At 44.9% G+C, this 20,072-nt stretch overlaps 1 protein-coding gene across 2 annotated transcripts; it reads left to right on the forward strand.

The window, feature by feature from the left end:
• The first annotated feature begins 1,739 nt into the window (after positions 1-1,739).
• LOC123440587 (chaperone protein dnaJ 49-like) lies at positions 1,740-11,202 on the forward strand. Of its 2 annotated transcripts, none has more exons than XM_045117154.1 (3): positions 1,740-1,899; positions 8,993-10,215; positions 10,707-11,202. In XM_045117154.1, the coding sequence occupies exon 2, from the start codon at positions 9,049-9,051 to the stop codon at positions 10,147-10,149; it is 1,101 nt and encodes a 366-aa protein (XP_044973089.1). In that variant the 5' UTR covers positions 1,740-1,899; positions 8,993-9,048; the 3' UTR covers positions 10,150-10,215; positions 10,707-11,202. The 2 variants fall into 2 exon arrangements, with proteins under 2 accessions (XP_044973089.1, XP_044973096.1); XM_045117161.1 differs by lacking the exon at positions 1,740-1,899 and adding an exon at positions 5,500-5,516.
• Positions 11,203-20,072: the final 8,870 nt, after the last annotated feature.

The raw sequence follows: 20,072 nt of genomic DNA on the forward strand, positions 1-20,072 counted from the left end.
ATAGAGGGAGTATTAGGTAAAGATACTTGACACGCAGAAAACAGTAGCAACAAAATGACACGATCAACATGCTACGTTTATTAGTTTGGGTCTAGTCCATCACATGATTCACCCAATGATGTGATCCAGTTATCAAGCAACAACACCTTGCACAGAGTCAGAAGACCTTGACTATCCTTGATCAACTGGCTAGCCAACTAGAGGCTTGCTAGGGACAGTGTTTTGTCTATGTACCCACACATGTATCTAAGACTTCATTCAATACAATTATAGCATGGATAATAAACGATTATCTTGATACAAGAATTATAATAATAACTTATTTATCATTGCCTCTAGGGCATAATTCCAACACAAGGCACAAAAGAAATCATGCTAACATACAGGAGATCTGAGCCCCTAGAGATAAAAGGGTACTCAGACGCAGATTTTGCGGGAGATAGAGATGATAGAAAATCCACGTCTGGGTACGTTTCACTCTCGCAGGGGGAGCTATTTCATGGAAAATCTCCAAACAGACCATAGTTGCATCGTCCACGATGCAAGCAGAGTTCATAGCATGTTTTGAAGCCACCGGGCAGATGATATGGTTAAAGAAGTTTATACCCGACTTGAAAGTGGTAGATTGTATTCACAAGCCACTAAAGATATACTGTGACAACCAACCTGCAGTATTCTATGCTCACAACAACAAGTCTAGTAATGTTTCCAAGATAATAGATATAAAGTATTACGTTGTGAAAGATAAAATCCATGATCAAACTATAAGTCTCGAGCATATAAGTACAAAGTATATGCTTGCGGATCCGCTAACGAAAGGCTTACCACCCAGTGTGTTCAAGGAACACTTAGCCGACATGGGTTTGTTGGAAAGCCTATGATTCCTGGATTATAAGAGGCCCAAAAGTAAATGAATTTGTTTCAAAACAAAAGTGTGTTGTAGCTGTATGATTCTATCGACAATTAAGCTGTGACGATGAGACATGCTCTACATGCTTATATGTGATGGAATAAATGAAAAGTATAAAGTCAAAAGTAAAAGTCGAGATCAAGGGGAAGAATGTTAGATTGATCTCTCACCGCGTGGCCCCAACGGTCCACCGGGCCTTGATCTATGCGCCCTAATCGGGGGCGCCCAACCCATTATGGTTGGTGGGCCCCTGTGACCCGCGCTATATAAAGGACGGTGGGGTGTCGAGGCACGAACTACGAGATTTGCCGCCGTCACACCCCTACCGACATACCTATCCGATCTATGTTAAGCGCGGTGCTCATGGGAAGCTCCACCCACGCCCAACCCTTCTTCTCCATCACCGCCGTCGCTACCACACCGATGGAGGACGGTGCGGGCTCATCCGGCTCAGGACAAGGTAAAGTCACGGGTTTGTACCGGATCTATCTATGCCTATTAGATCCACGTTCTATCAGGAAGGACAAGAGCCTATGTGCTGGGATTAGCGCGGGAGAGCTAGGGTTCGACTGACCTGCGCGCAGCGATGCGAGTCCGAGCCACTCCCTCGCCGCCGCAAGGGAGGCGACGACGACGACGACGGGGACGGAACGGAAGCGCGCGGGGGGGGGGGGGATCGAGAAGCTTCGGAGGGGAGCGGCGGCTGATATGGAAGGTGGGGTGAGGGGTCGCGTGCTTTACGATTCGTGCCGCATAAACCAGCCGTGGATTTAACTTCTCGGCTTTGGGCCCCAGCCACCGCCAACCAGCACCAGTCAGTACCCGTCCGCTACCGTAAGAGGCGTAAAATCCGAGGGGTTTGAGGGGGAAGTGCCTCCTCCGCCTACCCTCTTCTCCCTCTCCTGGTCTCCCGTCGGACGGTGGCGGCGGTGGCGGTGGCGGCGCGGGTTTCCTCGCCCTCGCCGTGTCGGTTTTTCTCTCTCTTTCCGGTAAGGACTCCGGGTCCATCCCTCCCAGATTACTCCAGAATCTCAGCCCTGTTGGTTTCGCCTCGATCCTGTCGCCGCGAGCACAGGCACTCGCGGCAACTTGGACTCTTCTGCTCCTCCTGGTTGCGACGCTGTGCGGCCTAGGGTTTTGCGAAAATCGCGGCGGTAGGTGGGATCGAATGATTCGTGCACTAGGTTTTGGTTCCTGCTTGGTCAGGATCTTGCTTTTTTCCAGTCGGTGGCGAATTTCGATCGGTCGGGCATAGGAATCGACTTATTTTGTGTCGCGGGTTTAGTGTAGTTCCTGTCAGTTCCTCTAGCCCAAATTCTTTCTGGTACAAACAAAATTGAAGTAATCGTGCGTAGGAGCTTTGGGCAGTTATAGGGCCCCTATATATGGCATGGCAGGTTTGGACCTTCTCCACCCAATTAATTGCTTGCTGATTTGTTATCTTGAGTTGTTGAATGCCTAGAAGTATTTTCTTAGGCTGCCCGTAATGAGAGTATCATAGGTAGTATCATGCATGCCAACTAAGCAATTTTGATGAGGTTGCATAGAATTAAATGAAGAAAGAAAGGGTTGAGTATCATATTATGATACCGTATCATATTAAATGATGTGCTACTATGTGTTTTGCATGGCAATAAAATGAACTACCCTATGATACTAACACATGATACTATGCATTACGGATGTGGTATCATACACTAGTATCATATGCGTGATACTAGTATATGATACTACCCATTACAACCAGCCTTAGGCTGAGGTTTTGTAGACAGAAGGCTCGAACAGAGTCTGGCTTTAGATTAATATATAAACTAATAAAGCCGCAATAGATCCGCACCGGTGATGCATAAGAGCCACACTGAGGTTCTCAGTGTATGATTACTGTCCCAGAGCAGAACGAAAACAAACAACAACATTAAGGGGTCTAAAAGTAAATATTGGCTAAAGGCAAAGGGGGAAGAGTTCCTCCTTGTAGGAGCGGGAGGGAGAGAGGAGTACGGGAGGGAGAGAGGAGTACCTCCAGCAGCCGTGTTTCTTGTGTGTGGCGGCTGGGATGGGAACGGGATGGCTGGGAGCCTCCTTTTAGGTCAGTCCCACTACATGGGCCTGGGCCCTAAGAGATAACTTGATGGGCTGGGCCATACCGGTTCAACACTCCCCCTTAAGATGGGTGGTAGATATCTATCATTCCCATCTTGTCACATGCCAAGTTACAATCCTTTGTTCCCAGACCCTTTGTCAAACAATCTGCAAACTGCTGCTCAGAACTGACATGAGTAAGGCTGATGACCCCGGCATCAAGCTTCTCCTTAATGAAGAACCGATCAATTTCCACATGCTTTGTCCTATCATGTTGAACTGGGTTATTAGTGATGGCTATAGCTGACTGATTGTCACACCACACCTTCAAGGGCCCCTTCCTCAGAAGTTTCAACTCGCTCAGTAGGTACTTCACCCAGAGCATCTCACACAACCCTTGAGATAATGCTCTATACTCAGCTTCTGCTGTTGATCTAGACACAACCGGCTGTTTCTTGCTTCTCCATGATACCAAATTTCCTCCCACAAACACGCAGTAACCAGAAGTTGATCTTCTATCATCTTGACAACTGGCCCAGTCAGAGTCACTATAGCCATCCACCTCAAGATGTCCACTCTTCCCAAACCACAACCCTTTCCCCGGAGTCCCCTTCAAGTATCTCAGGATTCTGTGCACAATATCAAGATGCCCACTCCTTGGTTCATGCATGTATCTGCTCACCACCCCCGTAGCATACGTAATGTCAGGCCTGGTATGACACAAGTACAACAACCTTCCAACCAGTTTCTGATACTCTTCCTTATTCACTAGCTCTCCTGATTGTGCTGTCACTTGGTGATTTTGTTCAATCGGAGTAGGGGCAACACGACATCCCATCATGCCCACGTCACTCAAGAGATCCAAGGTGTATTTTCGTTGGCACAAAGAGATTCCTTTCTCTGTCCGAGCCACTTCAATGCCAAGAAAGTATTTTATGTTACCCAAATCCTTTACCTCAAACTCCTTGCTCAAACAACCCTTCAATCTCTCTATTTCCTCCTCATCATCTCGAGTGATGATAATGTCATCCACATAAACAGCAAGAATGGTGATCTTCCGATCAGAGTGCTTGTAGAACATCGTGTGGTCACTGTTACACTGACTATACCCCATACCACGGACAGCACGTCTGAACCTATCAAACCAGGCCCTTGGTGATTGCTTCAGTCCATACAAGGATTTCTTCAGCCTGCATACCTTCCCCGTAGTCTCTGAAGTGCCAAAACCTGGTGGTATTTCCATGTACACTTCTTCTTGCAACTCACCATGCAAGAAGGCATTCTTGACATCTAATTGATGCAACTTCCACCCAAAGTTTGCAGCACAGGAGACCAATATCCTTACTGTGTTCATCTTTGCCACGGGAGCAAACGTCTCATCATAGTCAATTCCATAAGTTTGACTATATCCTCTAGCGACCAATCCGGCCTTATACCGTTCCACCTTCCCTTCAGGATTCTGCTTCACTGTATAGATCCACTTACAACTCATTGCTTTCTTTTCTGCCGGCAATGTGGTTAGCACCCATGTCTTGTTTTTCCTTAGTGCTTCCAACTCTTCTATCATCGCTTCACGCCACCTCGGATCTTGCTTTGCAGCCTTCCAATCCTTTGGAATTGACACAGTTTGAAGGGAGGCAACAAACGCCTTATATGTGGGTGACAAAGCCTTATAAGACACAAAATTGCCAATATCAAGATCATCACAAGCATCATCCTTCGGTAGAGCCTTCCTTGCTACTTCACCCTTTCTTGCCGCTTCACGTGTAGCCTTTCGCAATGCAATGGGCAGCTCCACTGTGTCAGATGAGCTCGTCTCACTATCTTGCTGCTCCCCCTGGACTCTTGCCTCATTGCCTTGCTGCTCCCCTTGCACTCTTGCCTCATTGCCTTGTTGCTCCCCCTGCACTCTTGCCTCACTGCCTTGCTGCTCCCCTTGCACGTGTGGTTGCCGTCGAGAGTACACTAGGGTGTTCGTCTGCCATCGATCTTGAACAGGAACCCGAAGAGCACCAATCTTAAGTGTATCGACGGTTGGCTCAACATGAACCTGCACATCATCATCAGTGAGAGTACTAACCGGAATTGTTCCCACTATTAGTTGGACCTGAACTTGCACATCATTAGCAGTGTTATTGCCCACAGAATCACCCTGAGTATGAGACACATCCTTCTCCCCCTCTTGACCATCGTGCACATGATGTAGGTGGTCAAGCTCTGCAAATAGTAGACTGAGATCAGCCGGCGTACCATAGAATGGCTCGGACTCCCTGAAGGTAACATCCATACTCACGAACCTGCGTTTTTCAGAGGGAGACCAACATTTATACCCCTGCTGACTAGAAGAGTATCCCAGGAAGACACACTTCACTGCCCGAGGATCAAGCTTTCCAACAGATGGTCGGTGATCACGAACAAAGCAAGTACTGCCAAACAACTTTGGGGAAACAACAAACTTATTATCTTCAATGAGCAACTCAGACGGAGATTTCATACCTAATATCCTGGAAGGTGTCCGGTTGATCAGGTACGTGGCTGTCATAACTGCTTCATCCCATAAGAACTTAGGCACATTCATGGTAAACATTAATGACCGAGCAACCTCGAGAATATGACGATTCTTCCTTTCGGCCACTCCATTCTGAGGTGGGGTGTCCGGACATGAAGTTTGACGAAGAATCCCTTGGTTAGCCATGAAATCCCCAAAAATATTGTTCACATACTCTGTACCATTGTCAGTCCTGAGCACGTTGACCTGCACCTGAAACTGGTTCTTTACAAGAGCATGGAAGTTCTGAAAACAGCTAAACACCTCATCCTTGTGACGCATCAAGTAAATCCAAGTCATACGAGAATAGCAGTCAATAAAGGTAACAAAATACTTCTTTCCATTCATTGACACTACTGGCTAGTCCATACATCCGAATGAATGGGCATAAAAGAAGATATGCTCCTAAGCCCCTTACTCACATATGAGGCTCGTGTGTGTTTTGCATATTCGCAAGCATCACATGTCAACTTGCCCTTGCCTATTCCACACATAACATCCGGAAAGATTCTACTTATCTTATCAAAAGATACATGACCCATTCTACAATGATGGATCATCGCCTGCTTCTCCTTGTCCTCCATGGTCGCAGCACACACCAAGTCCGGTTGCACCTCCTGGTCCATGTACCAGAGCCCCCTACGCCTGGTGCCAGTCCCAACCGTCTGGCTCGTCTGTCGATCCTGAATCAAGCAACCGAACTTGTCAAGGATCACACGACAGTCTATTTGATCAATGAGAGCACTGAAAGAGACCAAATTGACAGGAAAAGCTGGCACATGCAAAACTGACGATAAGGAGATGGCTGAAGTGCATTTGACTGTGCCAACCCCTACGACAGGCTGATTGGTACCATCGGCAGTTTGTATAGTGCCCTTGTGAGTAGGAGCATGCTTATGGTAAGACTCAAACACACAGGAATTACCCGCAACATGCTTGGATGCTCCAGAGTCTAAGACCCACTCTGAAGCACTCTCATTAGGAGTAAGAAATGCCTTCATCGAATTACCTTCATCAGTGGAGGCCCAGTGAGCAAAGTCTCCATAGGCAGCCTCATCAACTCCCTTGCCCTGTGACGTCCCAGTGTCCTCTTCAACTACCATATGCACCCTGCCCCCTGAGTTCCCTGAGTAGCCACCTCTGCCCCTAGAAAGTTGACCCCCTGAGTTCCATGGGTATCCACCTTTGCCTCGAGCATACCTGCCTCTGCCAGTGCCCCCTCTTTTGTATCCCCTGCCTCTACCACGAATTGGACATTCCCTCTTCCAATGACCTACCTCCCCACAAATATGACATGTGTTGGGATCTCCCCACTCCATGCGCTCAGTGACTGCAAATGTCGAAGCCGGCACAAACTTCACGTTTGCATGCTCAAGAGATAGCCTCACCTCATCTTGAGACATTGCTGCAATAGTCTCCTCAATAGTTGGCAGGAGAGGTTGGTGCAACAAGGAAGCCCCCCTGCCATGAAAGCTACCTCTGAGGCCTTCCAACAGTTTCAGCACACGCCTGCGTGCAATCCACTTGCGCCCTGACTCGATGCACGCCGCATCATAGAGGTCCAGAGGATCACAGTTATCCTGCTCTGCCCACAAAGCCTGCAGCTCTGCTACATATGCCATCACTGACATGTCATCGCCTTGGCGCAGCCGACTGATCTTTCCCTCAATCCGAGCAATTAGCATGAAATTACCCTTGCCTGAGTATTGGGTGGATAGAGTCTTCCATATCTCGGCGGACGTGGATAGTCCCTCCACAGAGCGACCAATGGAGGGCACCACTGAGTTCAACAACCAGCCAACAAGCACAGAGTTTATGACCTTCCACCGCTTTCCCTCCGCGGTAGTCTTGTCTCCGGGTTCATCAACCGCACCCAATAAGTGCCCATCAAGTTCCTTCTGTTCCACAGTCAGCAATGCCCTTCTGGACCAGCTCAAATAATTTGTGGCCCCCTCTAGCTTCATGTCCAGGGGTGACATTTCGAGCTTCTGAGCCACTTCCTGACGAGGAACGATGGCCCCAGAGTTGGAGTTGGACTCCACGAGGATCTTAGCGAGCTTCTCGAAAGCAGCAGCGAGAGCATTTGGTTCAGCCATCTTTGGTGTTCCAGCAGCACCACAGCCTCACTTCTTCTCCACAGCAGAACCAACACACAGCAGCAAAAACAGCAACTCAGATGCACAGCAGCAGGAACAACACAACAATAGCTCCACTAACAGCACATCAGCAGCTCCAGGAACAGACCACCACCAGCACCTTCTCCTCTAGCAGCAGCACCCAGCTCCCGGTCTCCCCTGTAGTGCACACCACCAGCAGCAGCTGCAACCTCCTTCTCGGGCAAACAGCAGCAGCCGCAACCCCAGACTCCAGCAGCTGCCCTTCTTTCGCTTCCTCCTCTCTCCTCCCTTCCACCTCCAGAAACACAGCAGAACAGAGAGAGATAAGAGAGCCGGGGCAGGAAGGAACCAGCACCAGCCGTCGCCCTGTCGCCAGCGCAGCCGCTTCTCCTCCTCGCGCGCGCGCACAGCTGCCTCCTCTCCAGCACGCAGGGCCGCCGTCGATCCCCACCGGACCCCGCAGCCACGCCGGCCGGCGCCGCCGTCCGTCAGGCCTTGCCGGACCTGGCCTCTGATACCATGTAGGAACGGGAAGGAGAGAGGAGTACGTGAGGGAGAGAGGAGTACCTCCAGCAGCTGTGTTTCTTGTGTGTGGCGGCTGGGATGGGAACGGGATGGCTGGGAGCCTCCTTTTAGGTCAGTCCCACTACATGGGCCTGGGCCCTAAGAGATAACTTGATGGGCTGGGCCATACCGGTTCAACACTCCTTTAACTGCCAATTAGTTTAGATAGAAATGAGCCTTCCCTGCAGATCGAACCCCGGTGGGTGAGCAACTCCATATAAACTTGGCTAAAGAGCAAGAGAAAAATATGACGTCTGCGTCCTTGGGATCTCCACACAGAGAGAGAGCAAGGTTAAGCTTTGGTCTGCGTCCTTGGGATCCCCACACAGAGAGAGAGCAAGGTTAAGCTTTGTACCATGTCCGTTGCTTGTTTGATTCCTTCCACTAGTTTGTGTTGGCTCAGTGCTATTTTGGAATGGCGATGTTCGATAAACGAGTTTTTCCATGCTAATTCTGTTTATGACATTGAATTTCTCGCTCAATTTATGTAGTTTGTGTAATTGATGAGCACGACAATCTGTTTAGTTTCAGTTTTAACTAACTCTGCTCATAATGATGTTGTACATGGTTTTCTAATTTTGAGTGCTCCCAGGAGTTTCCTTATTCTTGGCTGGGCTATTTTTTTGCATCAACTAATTTCTGATGCTGATCTATTTCTTGAATTTTATACCATTTTCATACAGTTTATTATCTTATGATATGAATCCATAGTTCGTTAGTCACACTAAAAACTTCTTAAATTCTTCTGATATCTAATCTACTCTTGTTTCACAGGGCATCACTTTAGCGCCCTACCTATAAATCTAGCGGGAAACGATTGACTTAAAGTCATGGATGGGAACAAAGATGAGGCCTTGAGGTCTGTCAAGCTTGCACAGACTGCGCTTGCATCTGGAGATAGACAGCGGGCAGACAAATTTATTCGAATTGCCCAAAGATTGGATCCCAGCCTTCCAATTGTTGATTTGTTGACCACAACCAAGAAGTTTGATCCCCTGAATCTGAATGGTACTGCTTGCCAAGACAAGACCACAGGAGGCCATGAAAACCTAAAAACGCCAAAAGAATGTGCTGGTCCTTCTAATGTTGATAAAGGTTACACCGAGGAGAATGTTAGAGTTATCCGTGATATCAGGAAGAACAAGGACTACTATGCAATTCTTGGAGTGCAGAGGACTTGCTCCTTGGAAGAGATTAGGAAGGCCTACAGGAGGCTATCACTGAAAATTCATCCTGACAAGAACAAGGCTCCTGGGGCAGAAGATGCATTCAAGATGGTCAGCAAGGCTTTCAAGTGCCTAGGCAATGATCAGTCACGGAAGACCTATGATCAGACAGGCACCCTTGAGGGGCATGAGTTTAACGAGCAATATTCCAATGTCACGAGGCAGAGAACTACTAGGCGAAGGAGGCAAACAAGAAATGGCTTCTATAACTATGAAGAAGATTTAGATCCGGATGAGATATTCAGGTCTTTCTTCTACGGTACTCGTGATAATTCGTTCCGTGGTCACAATGTCTACAGGACAAGAGAAGCAGGTAGGCAGGAGCAACAGAGAAGGGAGCATCCAGTACAGGGCGGGTCGTTCATAAACTTAACAGTATTGATGCACCTGTCGGTCATATTACTTTTTGTCTTGTTTGCATTCATTCCAGTGCAGCAACCTCAGTATGCCCTGCAGAAGACATACAACTTTCCCATTTCAAAAGTCACTGAAAAGCATGGGGTGGAGTACTTTGTCAGCAAACATGATTTTGATCAGCAGTTTCCACATGGAAGTCCTTCTAGAGATAACCTCGAGGATCACGTTTTTAAAGATTATAAGACTATGCTAGGAAGAAACTGTCGTGTGGAACTCCATCGGCGTAAATGGGCCAATGACTACCCTACACCTCACTGTGACAAGCTACGGAACCTTGATGTGGCATAATAGTGCCCACATGGTGATTAGTTTGTTGTCTCATTTGCGGTCTTGCAGAAGTTCACTCTCTTGAAGGTATAACTTGTCTATGTTAATTTGAATTGAACTGTATGGTTGCATCGTGTATATTCTGATTTAAGTGTAAGTTGACATTTCCCTGTTTCTCAGTAAGGGCATTCATTGTCTCCACGACATACAGAATTGTAAAGTGTGCTATTTTATGACATGATGTTTCAGTCCTTGGGAAAATAATAGTTCAAGGAAATTGAAAAGAAGCTCTCAAGTTTATGCATAGGAACCACCTGTCGATGTATCAGTAAATTTTGGGTGAACTAGTTGGTGCATATAGCTAGGCGTGGAACATGAAAGCTTAGCAGTTCATTTTGAGTTAACATGTGTGATCAACTACTTTCGGTGTACTATATATTGATCGATTATTTAGGGTCTGGTCATCTCTAATGTGATATCTGACAAGCAGCTAAAGCTTGACGTCTTATCTGGAGCTAGAAATGTTTTCACATAGGGCTTTGTTTGGTGTTCTCATGCACTTTTTTTTATTGATGCAGGTGTAACATGGCAAGATTTTATGGAAAAGGATGAGCAATATATTTCTAGTTTGTCTGGTGCCCTATCGATGACATATTATGAACCAGTAAATTGACTGCTACATGAAGAAGCTTTGATGGCTGGCTAGCGTGTACATGGTGGAGTTCAATCAGGCTGTCATTCTTCTGGAGCAATTACCATTCTACACCTGCGAGTGCAAAATTTTGTGCAGATTATCGTTCTACGCCCGCCTGTAGTTGCTGAGTGCAAGATTTTGTGCAGATTATCATGCTATGCCCACCTATATTTGCTGTGCAAAATTGTGTACGTATACGACTCTGAATGATGGCTAGCGATCATGAGATCGTCATTGTACTGCCTGAAACCACTGTTGAGTTGAAATTCTCTGGGTTGGTTGTAGCTGCTGTTCCTTCTGAACAACTGTAAACCCCTTGAAATGAAGATTAGAAAACGTGGACTGTGAACCTTTTGAAATAAAAAATAGAAAACGTGAAACCCTTGGTGTCGCTTTGGCGAGTTGGATGATTGTGCTGTTGAAATAGATTTCCTTTAATCTGGACAGCCAAATGTCGAGCTAGCGTTGTGCATTTCCTAATGGAGCTGGGTATCCAGAAGCTGAGAAACAGGGGCACTACTTGAACTTGATTTTGTCATAGTTGACTGTCAGGTTAAATCTGACCCGCTGCTATGTTGTAGTACTATATTTTATTCAACATAAACAACCTATAGCTGATATATACTCCCTCTGTCTCAAAATAATTGTCCAATTTTATACTAGCTCTAATACAAAATTATACTAAGCTTAAGACATTTATTTTGGAATGGAGGGAGTACTCAATAATTAGATCATGTCAACATGGAACTACCATAGAAAGAATGATGTCAGTACATTGAATTGACAAGTTCAAGGCGTAACTGAAAGAAGGCCCCATCTACTAAAGGATTGTCTTGATTTTTTAATTTTGCATTGTGATTTTAATGCTGATAACTAAATCAGCAATAGATTTAGACGGGGTTTGCTGCTGCTACTCAACTTCTATATTGGATAGTAATTTGAATTTGTACTTGATATGTGCTGATACAAGGACACCCTCTAATTAAACGGTATGTTGGGAGCTATAATAGTATAAGTTATGAAAACATGCAGCTAATATTCCTGTGTAGTGTGCAAGCTCTTTGATGATGATGTGAGCAGGAGTTTAGGGTTCTGGATGTCTTGTTACTTTGAACAGGGCATGTGTAGGTGTATGCCCATGCTAAAGATTGAGCTTTTGTGTTTGACTCCCCAAGCGATAAGGCGCCGGACCAGACGAGTTCACGTATGCTTTCTTCAGGGCGTGTTGGGATATCATTAAGGTGGATGTCATGGCCGCCATTGAGCACTTATTCAATCTGCATGCGGTGAACTTTAACTGGCTGAACTCTGCCAACATCGCGCTAATTCCTAAAAAGGACGATGCGGAAGACATTTCTGACTTTAGACCTATTAGTCTTATCCACGCCGTGGCCAAGATGATGGCTTCCCGCCTCTCGATCCACATGAATGATCTTGTCTCGCAAGCCCAAAGTGCCTTCATCAAGAAAAGAATCATTCACGACAACTTCACTTTCGTCCGCAACCTTTCCAGAAGGTTTCACCAGAAAAAATGCCCATGTTGCTCTTTAAGTTAGATATCAAAAAGGCCTTTGACTCGGTCCGATGGAATTACTTGCTGGATCTCCTGCAGCATCTTGGCCTCCCGACTTGTTTCGGAGGTTGGGTTTCCACTCTACTCTCCTCGGCCTCCTCGAGGGTCCTGCTCAATGGCACTATGGGGGATCCCATCCAACATCGGAAAGGTCTAAGGCAAGGGGACCCAATTTCCCCCCTTCTATTTGTGCTTTCCATCGACCCGCTCCTACACATTCTTGATAAGGCCACAACACAAGGCAATCTGCATCCACTCAGGGGAAATACCACAACTCTTCGCATCCCACTATATGCAGATGACGTCGCGGTTTTCATGAAGCCCATCAAGGAAGATGTTCGATACTTCGCCTCCACCCTTGACGCTTTTGGAGAGGTCACCGGACTTGTCACTAACTGCAATAAGAGCCTGGTGGCTGCAATTCGTTGTGCTAGCTTGGATCTGCAGGACATTTTTGCATCACTTTTCAGCTAAGCTCACGCCTTTCCCAATGACATACCTTGGGCCGCCCCTTTCGGTCACGAGGCTCAAGATGGTGCACTTCTTGTCGCTTGAAGGTAAAATAGCCCACAAACTGGCTCCTTGGATCGGACAACTCATGGTGGCCCCTGGTAGGACTGTTCTGGTTAAGGTGGTCCTCGCCACCATAGCCATCTATACCATCACTTCGCTTGTCCTCCTAGTTGAGGTTATGAAAAGGATTGATGCCCTGAGACGTGCCTTCCTGTGGGCGGGCTACGACAAGATCACTTGAGGCAAGTGTAAAATTAATTGGGAGTGCGTCTGTCGACCGAAGATTATGGGTGGGCCAGGTGTCATGAACCTGTTAAAGTTCGCCACCGCGCTCCGCCAAAGATGGCTCTGGATCGAGTGGGCCTCGCCGGAAAAACCATGGTTGGGGATTGGCACCCCCTGTGATGATGCCGACAAGAACCTCTTTGCGGCGGCCACGACGATGAAGGTTGGCAGTGACAGCAAGGCATGCTTCTGGAAATCATCCTGGCTCGAGGGGCTGCGACCTATGGATATTGCGCCTGGAATCTTCAAGATTATCAAGAGGAAGGACTGCACGGTTGCTAAGGCCCTATCTGATAACTTTTGGGTTTCCCAGATTAAGTTGGGCATTTCTGCGAGCCACATCAAGGAGTTCGTCACCCTCTAGGAGAAGCTAGAAGGGGTCGTTCTTGACTATGACACGCAAGATACGATCACTTGGAAGTTCATGGATAATGGTAGTTTCTCGACGTCCTCTGCCTACAACATGCAGTTTGAGGGGCACACCATCATGCCGTCGCTTAAGGCAGTTTGGAAGGTTTGGGCCACCCCAAAATGTAAGTTATTTGCTTGGTTAATCATCCACAATAGGGTTTGGACAACGGATATGCTCCAGCATAGGGGTGGCCAAATTGCGGACTGTGCCCTCTTTGCAGCCAGGTTCAGGAATCGACGACCCATCTTCTCTTCTGGTGCCGCTTCTCGCTTACAGTGTGGAACTCGGTCAAAGCAACGCTTGGACTGCCAGAGATCACAACGGTAGATTGGGCAAACATGGTCACTGTGAGAGACTGGTGGGGCAATCTGGCCTTCGTGCGCTCGCCAAATAGAAAAGGTCTGGCATCCCTCCTCATTATTGTTTCCTGGGAGCTTTGGAAAGAGAGGAATTCCAGGGTTTTTCGGAATGTTTCTGCGCCTTCGGCGGTCATTGTGGGCAAGATCCTGGAAGAGGCAAGGCTATGGGTTTGTGCAGACGCCAAGGAATTGGATGTAATTTTACCTCGCAAGTGATTGTTTTATCCTCGCCGATTTGTGGCTTGGTCTTCGGACTTTGAAAATCTCCTTCTTAATTAATGAAATGGCAAGCCCTTTGCCTTTCAAAAAATAAATAAAGACCGAACTTTGTGATTTTAGGCCTCAAAGCAGTACTGTCATTGTCATGGTTGTGGAGTATGTAGGTATGCAATTTTTCCCTGTGAAGTTGTATCCTTTTCTTTGTGGAATTGGTGGCAGTGAGAATTTCTCAAAACTAGACGATGCCCAGCCACTACAACATAACAGAGATTTAGTAACACGGTGTTATGTTACTATAGGTGCAAAAGAGTGTTACTAGACTAAATAGTAACACGTTTTGAAATGTGTTTCATTAGACCGTGTTACTAAGTGGTGTCCACTGTCACATATAATAATTGTCCCCATATGCTATAAATTATGTTACTGCTACGCTCCAGTAACATGCATATTATGTGTTACAAATTACGCCGGTAACACATTTTTATAACTACAGTAACATGTGTAGTAACATATTTCGTAGACGCAGAACATTGATGGTAACATGTTTCTGTAACTATTGTAACACCACTAGTAACTCATTCTTTTAACTTCGTAACACAAACAGTAACATAATATCCAAATAGCGTAACACTATAATCTAGAATTGTCAACTAGCATAGTAACATATTTTATAACTATAGTAACACGGTCAGTAACACTACTATATTAGTATGCCAATATAATTAATATATTTTTTGAAATTATTAACCACAAAATTATAGACCCATTTTATGGAATATACATTTATTCGGTAAATTGTTACAATTGCTCAAATAGTTAATAATTTTTATTATGATGCTTGGCATCACTAAATTGACCGAGAAACTGTAGCACGTCACATACACAAATTGGAAATATCATATTATGAATAAACAAGAATATATGATACACATAGATTGCAATAAATAAATACCAACATTATGGGTGCAACAACATATCATTCGTATCAATTTGACTATAGAAAAACTCGTCTATGGAGAATATTACACAATAGCATTTCCATGAAATCAACCAAAGAAAAAGATATTATGAATGATATTACATTTTTCAATCTACCAATGTAAACTAGGGCTATTGGTAACTAAAATCTTCAATCTTATTTGCTTCTCGATTCAACCAGAGAATTCAACTGCAACTGAATTATCCTTCTTTCGAATCTGTAAAAGAAAAATGGACCTTACACATATGTCATTAAATGCACACAAATATGATTTTAGAATGTGTCACAGAAGAATATAACATGCAACCTGAAGTAAATGCATCACCAATTGTGTTATAATCATGAACTTCCCTAGCTTACTAACTCCTCATTACCATCAGTCGTAGTTGCTGGATCGGTACTCCAAATAGTAGCATATGCAATGTTCCCCTTTTTTTGATATGTTGAAATCTTCAAAACTATTTTGGAAGCAACCTATATTATGATCATTATTAGCATTAAACGACAATGATAATGTAATTTGCATGAAAAATATGAATACACGTGATCATAGTTCAGGAAGATTGTCATGACCATTCACTTCTTTAAGGATACTCAACTATGACCACACTTCCCCGCATGTGTTATGCTGGTGCGCGGGCAGCCTATAACCAACCATGTTGCGTTTTCTTGCCACATAATCCCACATAATCCTATGTAGTAGTAAATTGCTACGTTGTTGTATTATGAGTTCTGAAAGTCACCATGTGACAAATGTGTGATAAGCAATCACAAGAAAAAGAGTTCAAACAATTCCAGTTAGCTCATGTACCAATCAAGAAAACTTGTTGCATCCAGACAACAACACATAAGCAACATCCAAAGTAAGTGGGTCACAATGCAAAACTTTCAGAGTGGCAGAGTACAGCAACGCATCAACATAATAGCGACAGATCGTGTGTAGAGCATCTGTGTTGAGTTGTACGTGCCTACTTGATGTTGTGCCAGGCGTGTGTTTATGTATGTGCAAGCTTGCTTGCTTGCTGCTGGGCTATGCAATGTGATGCATTCTTTCTTGCTGGCTGTTTTGCAAGGTGAATAAAATCATTGTGTCATTAGTAATTAGCAATGGATATTTTGCAATTTTTATCATGTAAAACTTACCAATCGGATCAAAATACTTATTTTAGTGGTCATATTTCTCATTCTAGAAGTAGGACGTGGGGATGTTTTTCATATTTTCAGAGAAAAAATAGTTTAGGCGTGTCGTTGTTTGTCAGATTTTTAGAGAGAAGGAAGCCCACATAATACACATTAATACATGACTCATCACAGGAATTTGGATGTTACCCATGGTAATGAACATATGTAGCTGTTATATTATATAGTTTGGGGAATTCAGTTCCATGCTCACTTCAAGGCGCTCAGTCCCTGACTTATTCACAGAAACTATTGATTGGTTCTTAGATCACCATAATAAGTTATAGTTCACATGATTCTTACCTACTTGCATGTTTAGAGGGTGGATACAAAATAGTAAAGGCAGTTAACCATTATTATTACGAATGTGCTTGCTTTAGGATAACAACAGTGTGGCAACAAAGTTTTAATTCCAACATATATATCTCTTTCATTCTTTTTATGGTCTTCTACTCCATGTTTATATAAAAATCTTATCATTTAGAGGTGATCCAGGTTTTGACCATGACACTCGCTTCGATTCAGCTGCTGATGTTGATATGCGTGTGATATTATCCTTGACGTTTTACCTTCGTGTTGCTCCCATGAGGCTAAATCTTGCTTCTTGACCTGATGATATATTTCTGTTGAGTGCAGCTAAAATTTAGCATTGCATGCTCTGTAAAATCCTATCATTTACATGTTAGTATCATTCAGTATTGCTTAAATCCGCAGAAATAAATCCTAGATCCAGAACACCTGTTTTCTACATGTTAGTATCATTCAACATTGCTTGCCTGTAGTCAAATACTAGACATGAAGTATTAAATCATTGTCTATTCTTGTCTAATCATGCATGAAGATGCTGATCATGTACATTTAATTTGAATTGGATGATGGATGATTTCTGATTTGCAAGTGCAAATGTTCTGTTGTCATGCAGTGACTTTATCCACTCTAACATGCTTCTTTTGGGTTGCAGGGTCATGGTCATGTTTATTTCCAGATCTACCCTTGATTGCTTTCATTTATATATGCAAATATGACTAGCTGCCAATTGTTGCAAGCTCTGGGTACCTTCTATGCCCAATATATAGCCTGTGTCGTAGTGCACCAAGCATAGTAAGTACAGCTACATCTATCTATCTCCCTTTTAATTGTAATATTTGTTTAAGTAGTACTGTCAAATTAGCAAATATGTACTCCTCTGAATCGTAGGAAAGAGACATGCATATATGCGTATAGACGATTACTCCTCCGAATATGAATGTAGTACAACGTCATATGGATGCGAATTGGTTGCCTACTCTGTAGTGGTTGGTGGCAGTGGTATTACTATATATAGACCGACAAGTACTGAAGTATTCCAGTTTATGATAGTATTGAGTGTTTATCTTCATGGTCTTATAAGTACATTTCTAAATTCATTTCTGATGTGTTTCAATCTTGGTTGTGCAAAAGAAAGGCTAATGCTATAGCTAGCAGTTTCAACTATATATGACCTCTATAGACCAGTACTTCATTGTTGCTACTTCCATGAATTTCCTTAATAAAAGTGTTCTTGCAATAACCAATGAAAGAATTCAGATTTTTTGTATGTTTGGTATAGTTCATCTGTGTGATGCAGTGCAGCTAGTCATACAAATATATCTACGATTGAATTGTTAACTAAGCATCTCTGTTGAAATGTTTTGGCTTACTTGCTTTCTTTCTAGATAATATTGCTTGCTTGCAATCAACACTAGTGGAAAACAGGCCTTTGGCCTGGACCCTTTAGTCCCTGCCTCCATCTGGGTCGGGACTAAAGGCCCGGCCACGTCGCCCCAAAATCCCAATGCCGCCCATGAGGCTTTGGTCCCGGCCCGTAAGGAGCCTTTAGTCCCGGTTTGGACACAAACCGGGACTAAAGGGCTACGCGGTGTGCAGCCCGCATGTGCGCCACCTTTAGTCCCGGTTTGTGTCTCAAACTGGGACTAGAGTCCTCTGCCTATATATATTGGCCACAGCCCCCCTCTCCCCTCTTCCTTGCATTTTTCTTGGATGGAAGAGCGTGGGTGTGTGCTAGCTCTCCATTTTTCTTGGATGCACTAGAGGTGTTTGTTGAAATGTGTGTTAGAGCGATGCCGCTTCAGTTCACCGAACACAACTACGATATGAGATGCCCGAGCCACGCTTAAACCTCTTCCTCTTTATTTCTACTTATTCTAAAAGGTTAGCAACTATATTTCCTCGTTTAGACCGTGCGGTACTAATTTTTAGGATCGTGATTGTATTTGATATACTGTCGTATAACGCAGATGAGCCATCCATGGATGTATGGTGATCGACGCACAGCCGCTTACAGAGAAGGCATGCATTCTTTTCGAGACGCAACCGATGCGAACAAGCATGGTGGTGGCTATATGTTTTGTCCATGTGTTGAATGTCGGAATGAGAAGGATTACACTTCCTCAAGAGTCATTCAGAGCCACCTGCTTCGGTCCGGTTTTATGTCGGGCTATAATGTTTGGACCAAGCACGGAGAAAGAGCGGTTATGATGGAAGACGACGATGAAGAAGAAGAGAACGATGATGACAACTACCGACCTATGTTCCCTGAGTATGCTGATATCGCAATGGAAGACAATGAAGAAGAAGATCAGGATGAAGAACGGGAACCAGATGAGCCTGCTGATGATCTTGGCCGGGTCATTTCTGATGCACGGCGAGGTTGCGACACAGAAAAGGAGAGGTTGCAGTTCGAGCAGATGTTACAGGACCACAACAAATTGTTGTACCCAACTTGTGAAGATGGCCAGAAGAAGCTGGGTAGCACACTGGAATTGCTGAAGTGGAAGGCAGAGACCGGTGTGACTGACTCGTCATTCAAAAAGTTGCTGGTACTGATGAAGAAGATGCTTCCAAGAAAGAACGAATTGCCCGCCAACATGTACGAAGCAAAGAAGCTTGTCTGCCCTCTAGGATTAGACGTGCAGAAGATACATGCATGCCCTAATGACTGCATCCTCTACCGCGGTGAGAAGTACGAGAATATGGATAAATGCCCGGTATGCACTGCATTGCGGTATAAGATCAGAAAAGATGACCCTGGTGATATTGAGGGCGAGCCACCCAGGAAGAGGGTTCCTGCCAAGGTGATGTGGTATTCTCCTATAATACCATGGTTGAAACGTCTGTTCAGAAATAAAGATCATGCGAAGTTGTTGCGATGGCACATGGAAGATCGTATGAAAGACGATAAGTTGAGGCACCCCGTTGATGGTCGGCAGTGGAGAAAAATCGAGAGAGAGTTCCCGAGATTTGCAGGTGACGCAAGGAACTTATGGTTTGGTCTGAGTACAGATGGCATGAATCCTTTTGCGGAGCAGAGTTGCAGTCACAACACCTGGCCCGTTACTCTATGTATCTACAACCTTCCTCCTTGGTTGTGCATGAAGAGGAAGTTCATTATGATGCCAGTGCTTATCCAAGGTCCAAAGCAACCCGGCAACGATATTGATGTGTACCTAAGGCCATTAGTTGATGAACTTTTACAGCTGTGGGCCGAACCAGGTGTACGTGTGTGGGGCGAGCACAAACAAGAGGAATTTGACCTTCGAGCGTTGCTTTTCGTATCCATCAATGATTGGCCTGCTCTTAGTAACATTTCAGGACAATCAAACAACGGATACAATGCATGCACGCACCGTTTGGATCAGTCAGAAAGTATATATCTGGACAAATGTAGGAAGAATGTGTACCCGTACAATCGT

This window comes from Hordeum vulgare, chromosome 1H (genome assembly GCF_904849725.1).
Source record: "Hordeum vulgare subsp. vulgare chromosome 1H, MorexV3_pseudomolecules_assembly, whole genome shotgun sequence".
Taxonomy (NCBI): Eukaryota; Viridiplantae; Streptophyta; class Magnoliopsida; order Poales; family Poaceae; genus Hordeum; species Hordeum vulgare.

Excerpts from the sequence above, each read along its gene's own strand:
- LOC123440587 (XM_045117154.1), top strand. The coding sequence starts at position 9,049 with ATGGATGGGAACAAAGATGAGGCCTTGAGGTCTGTCAAGCTTGCACAG.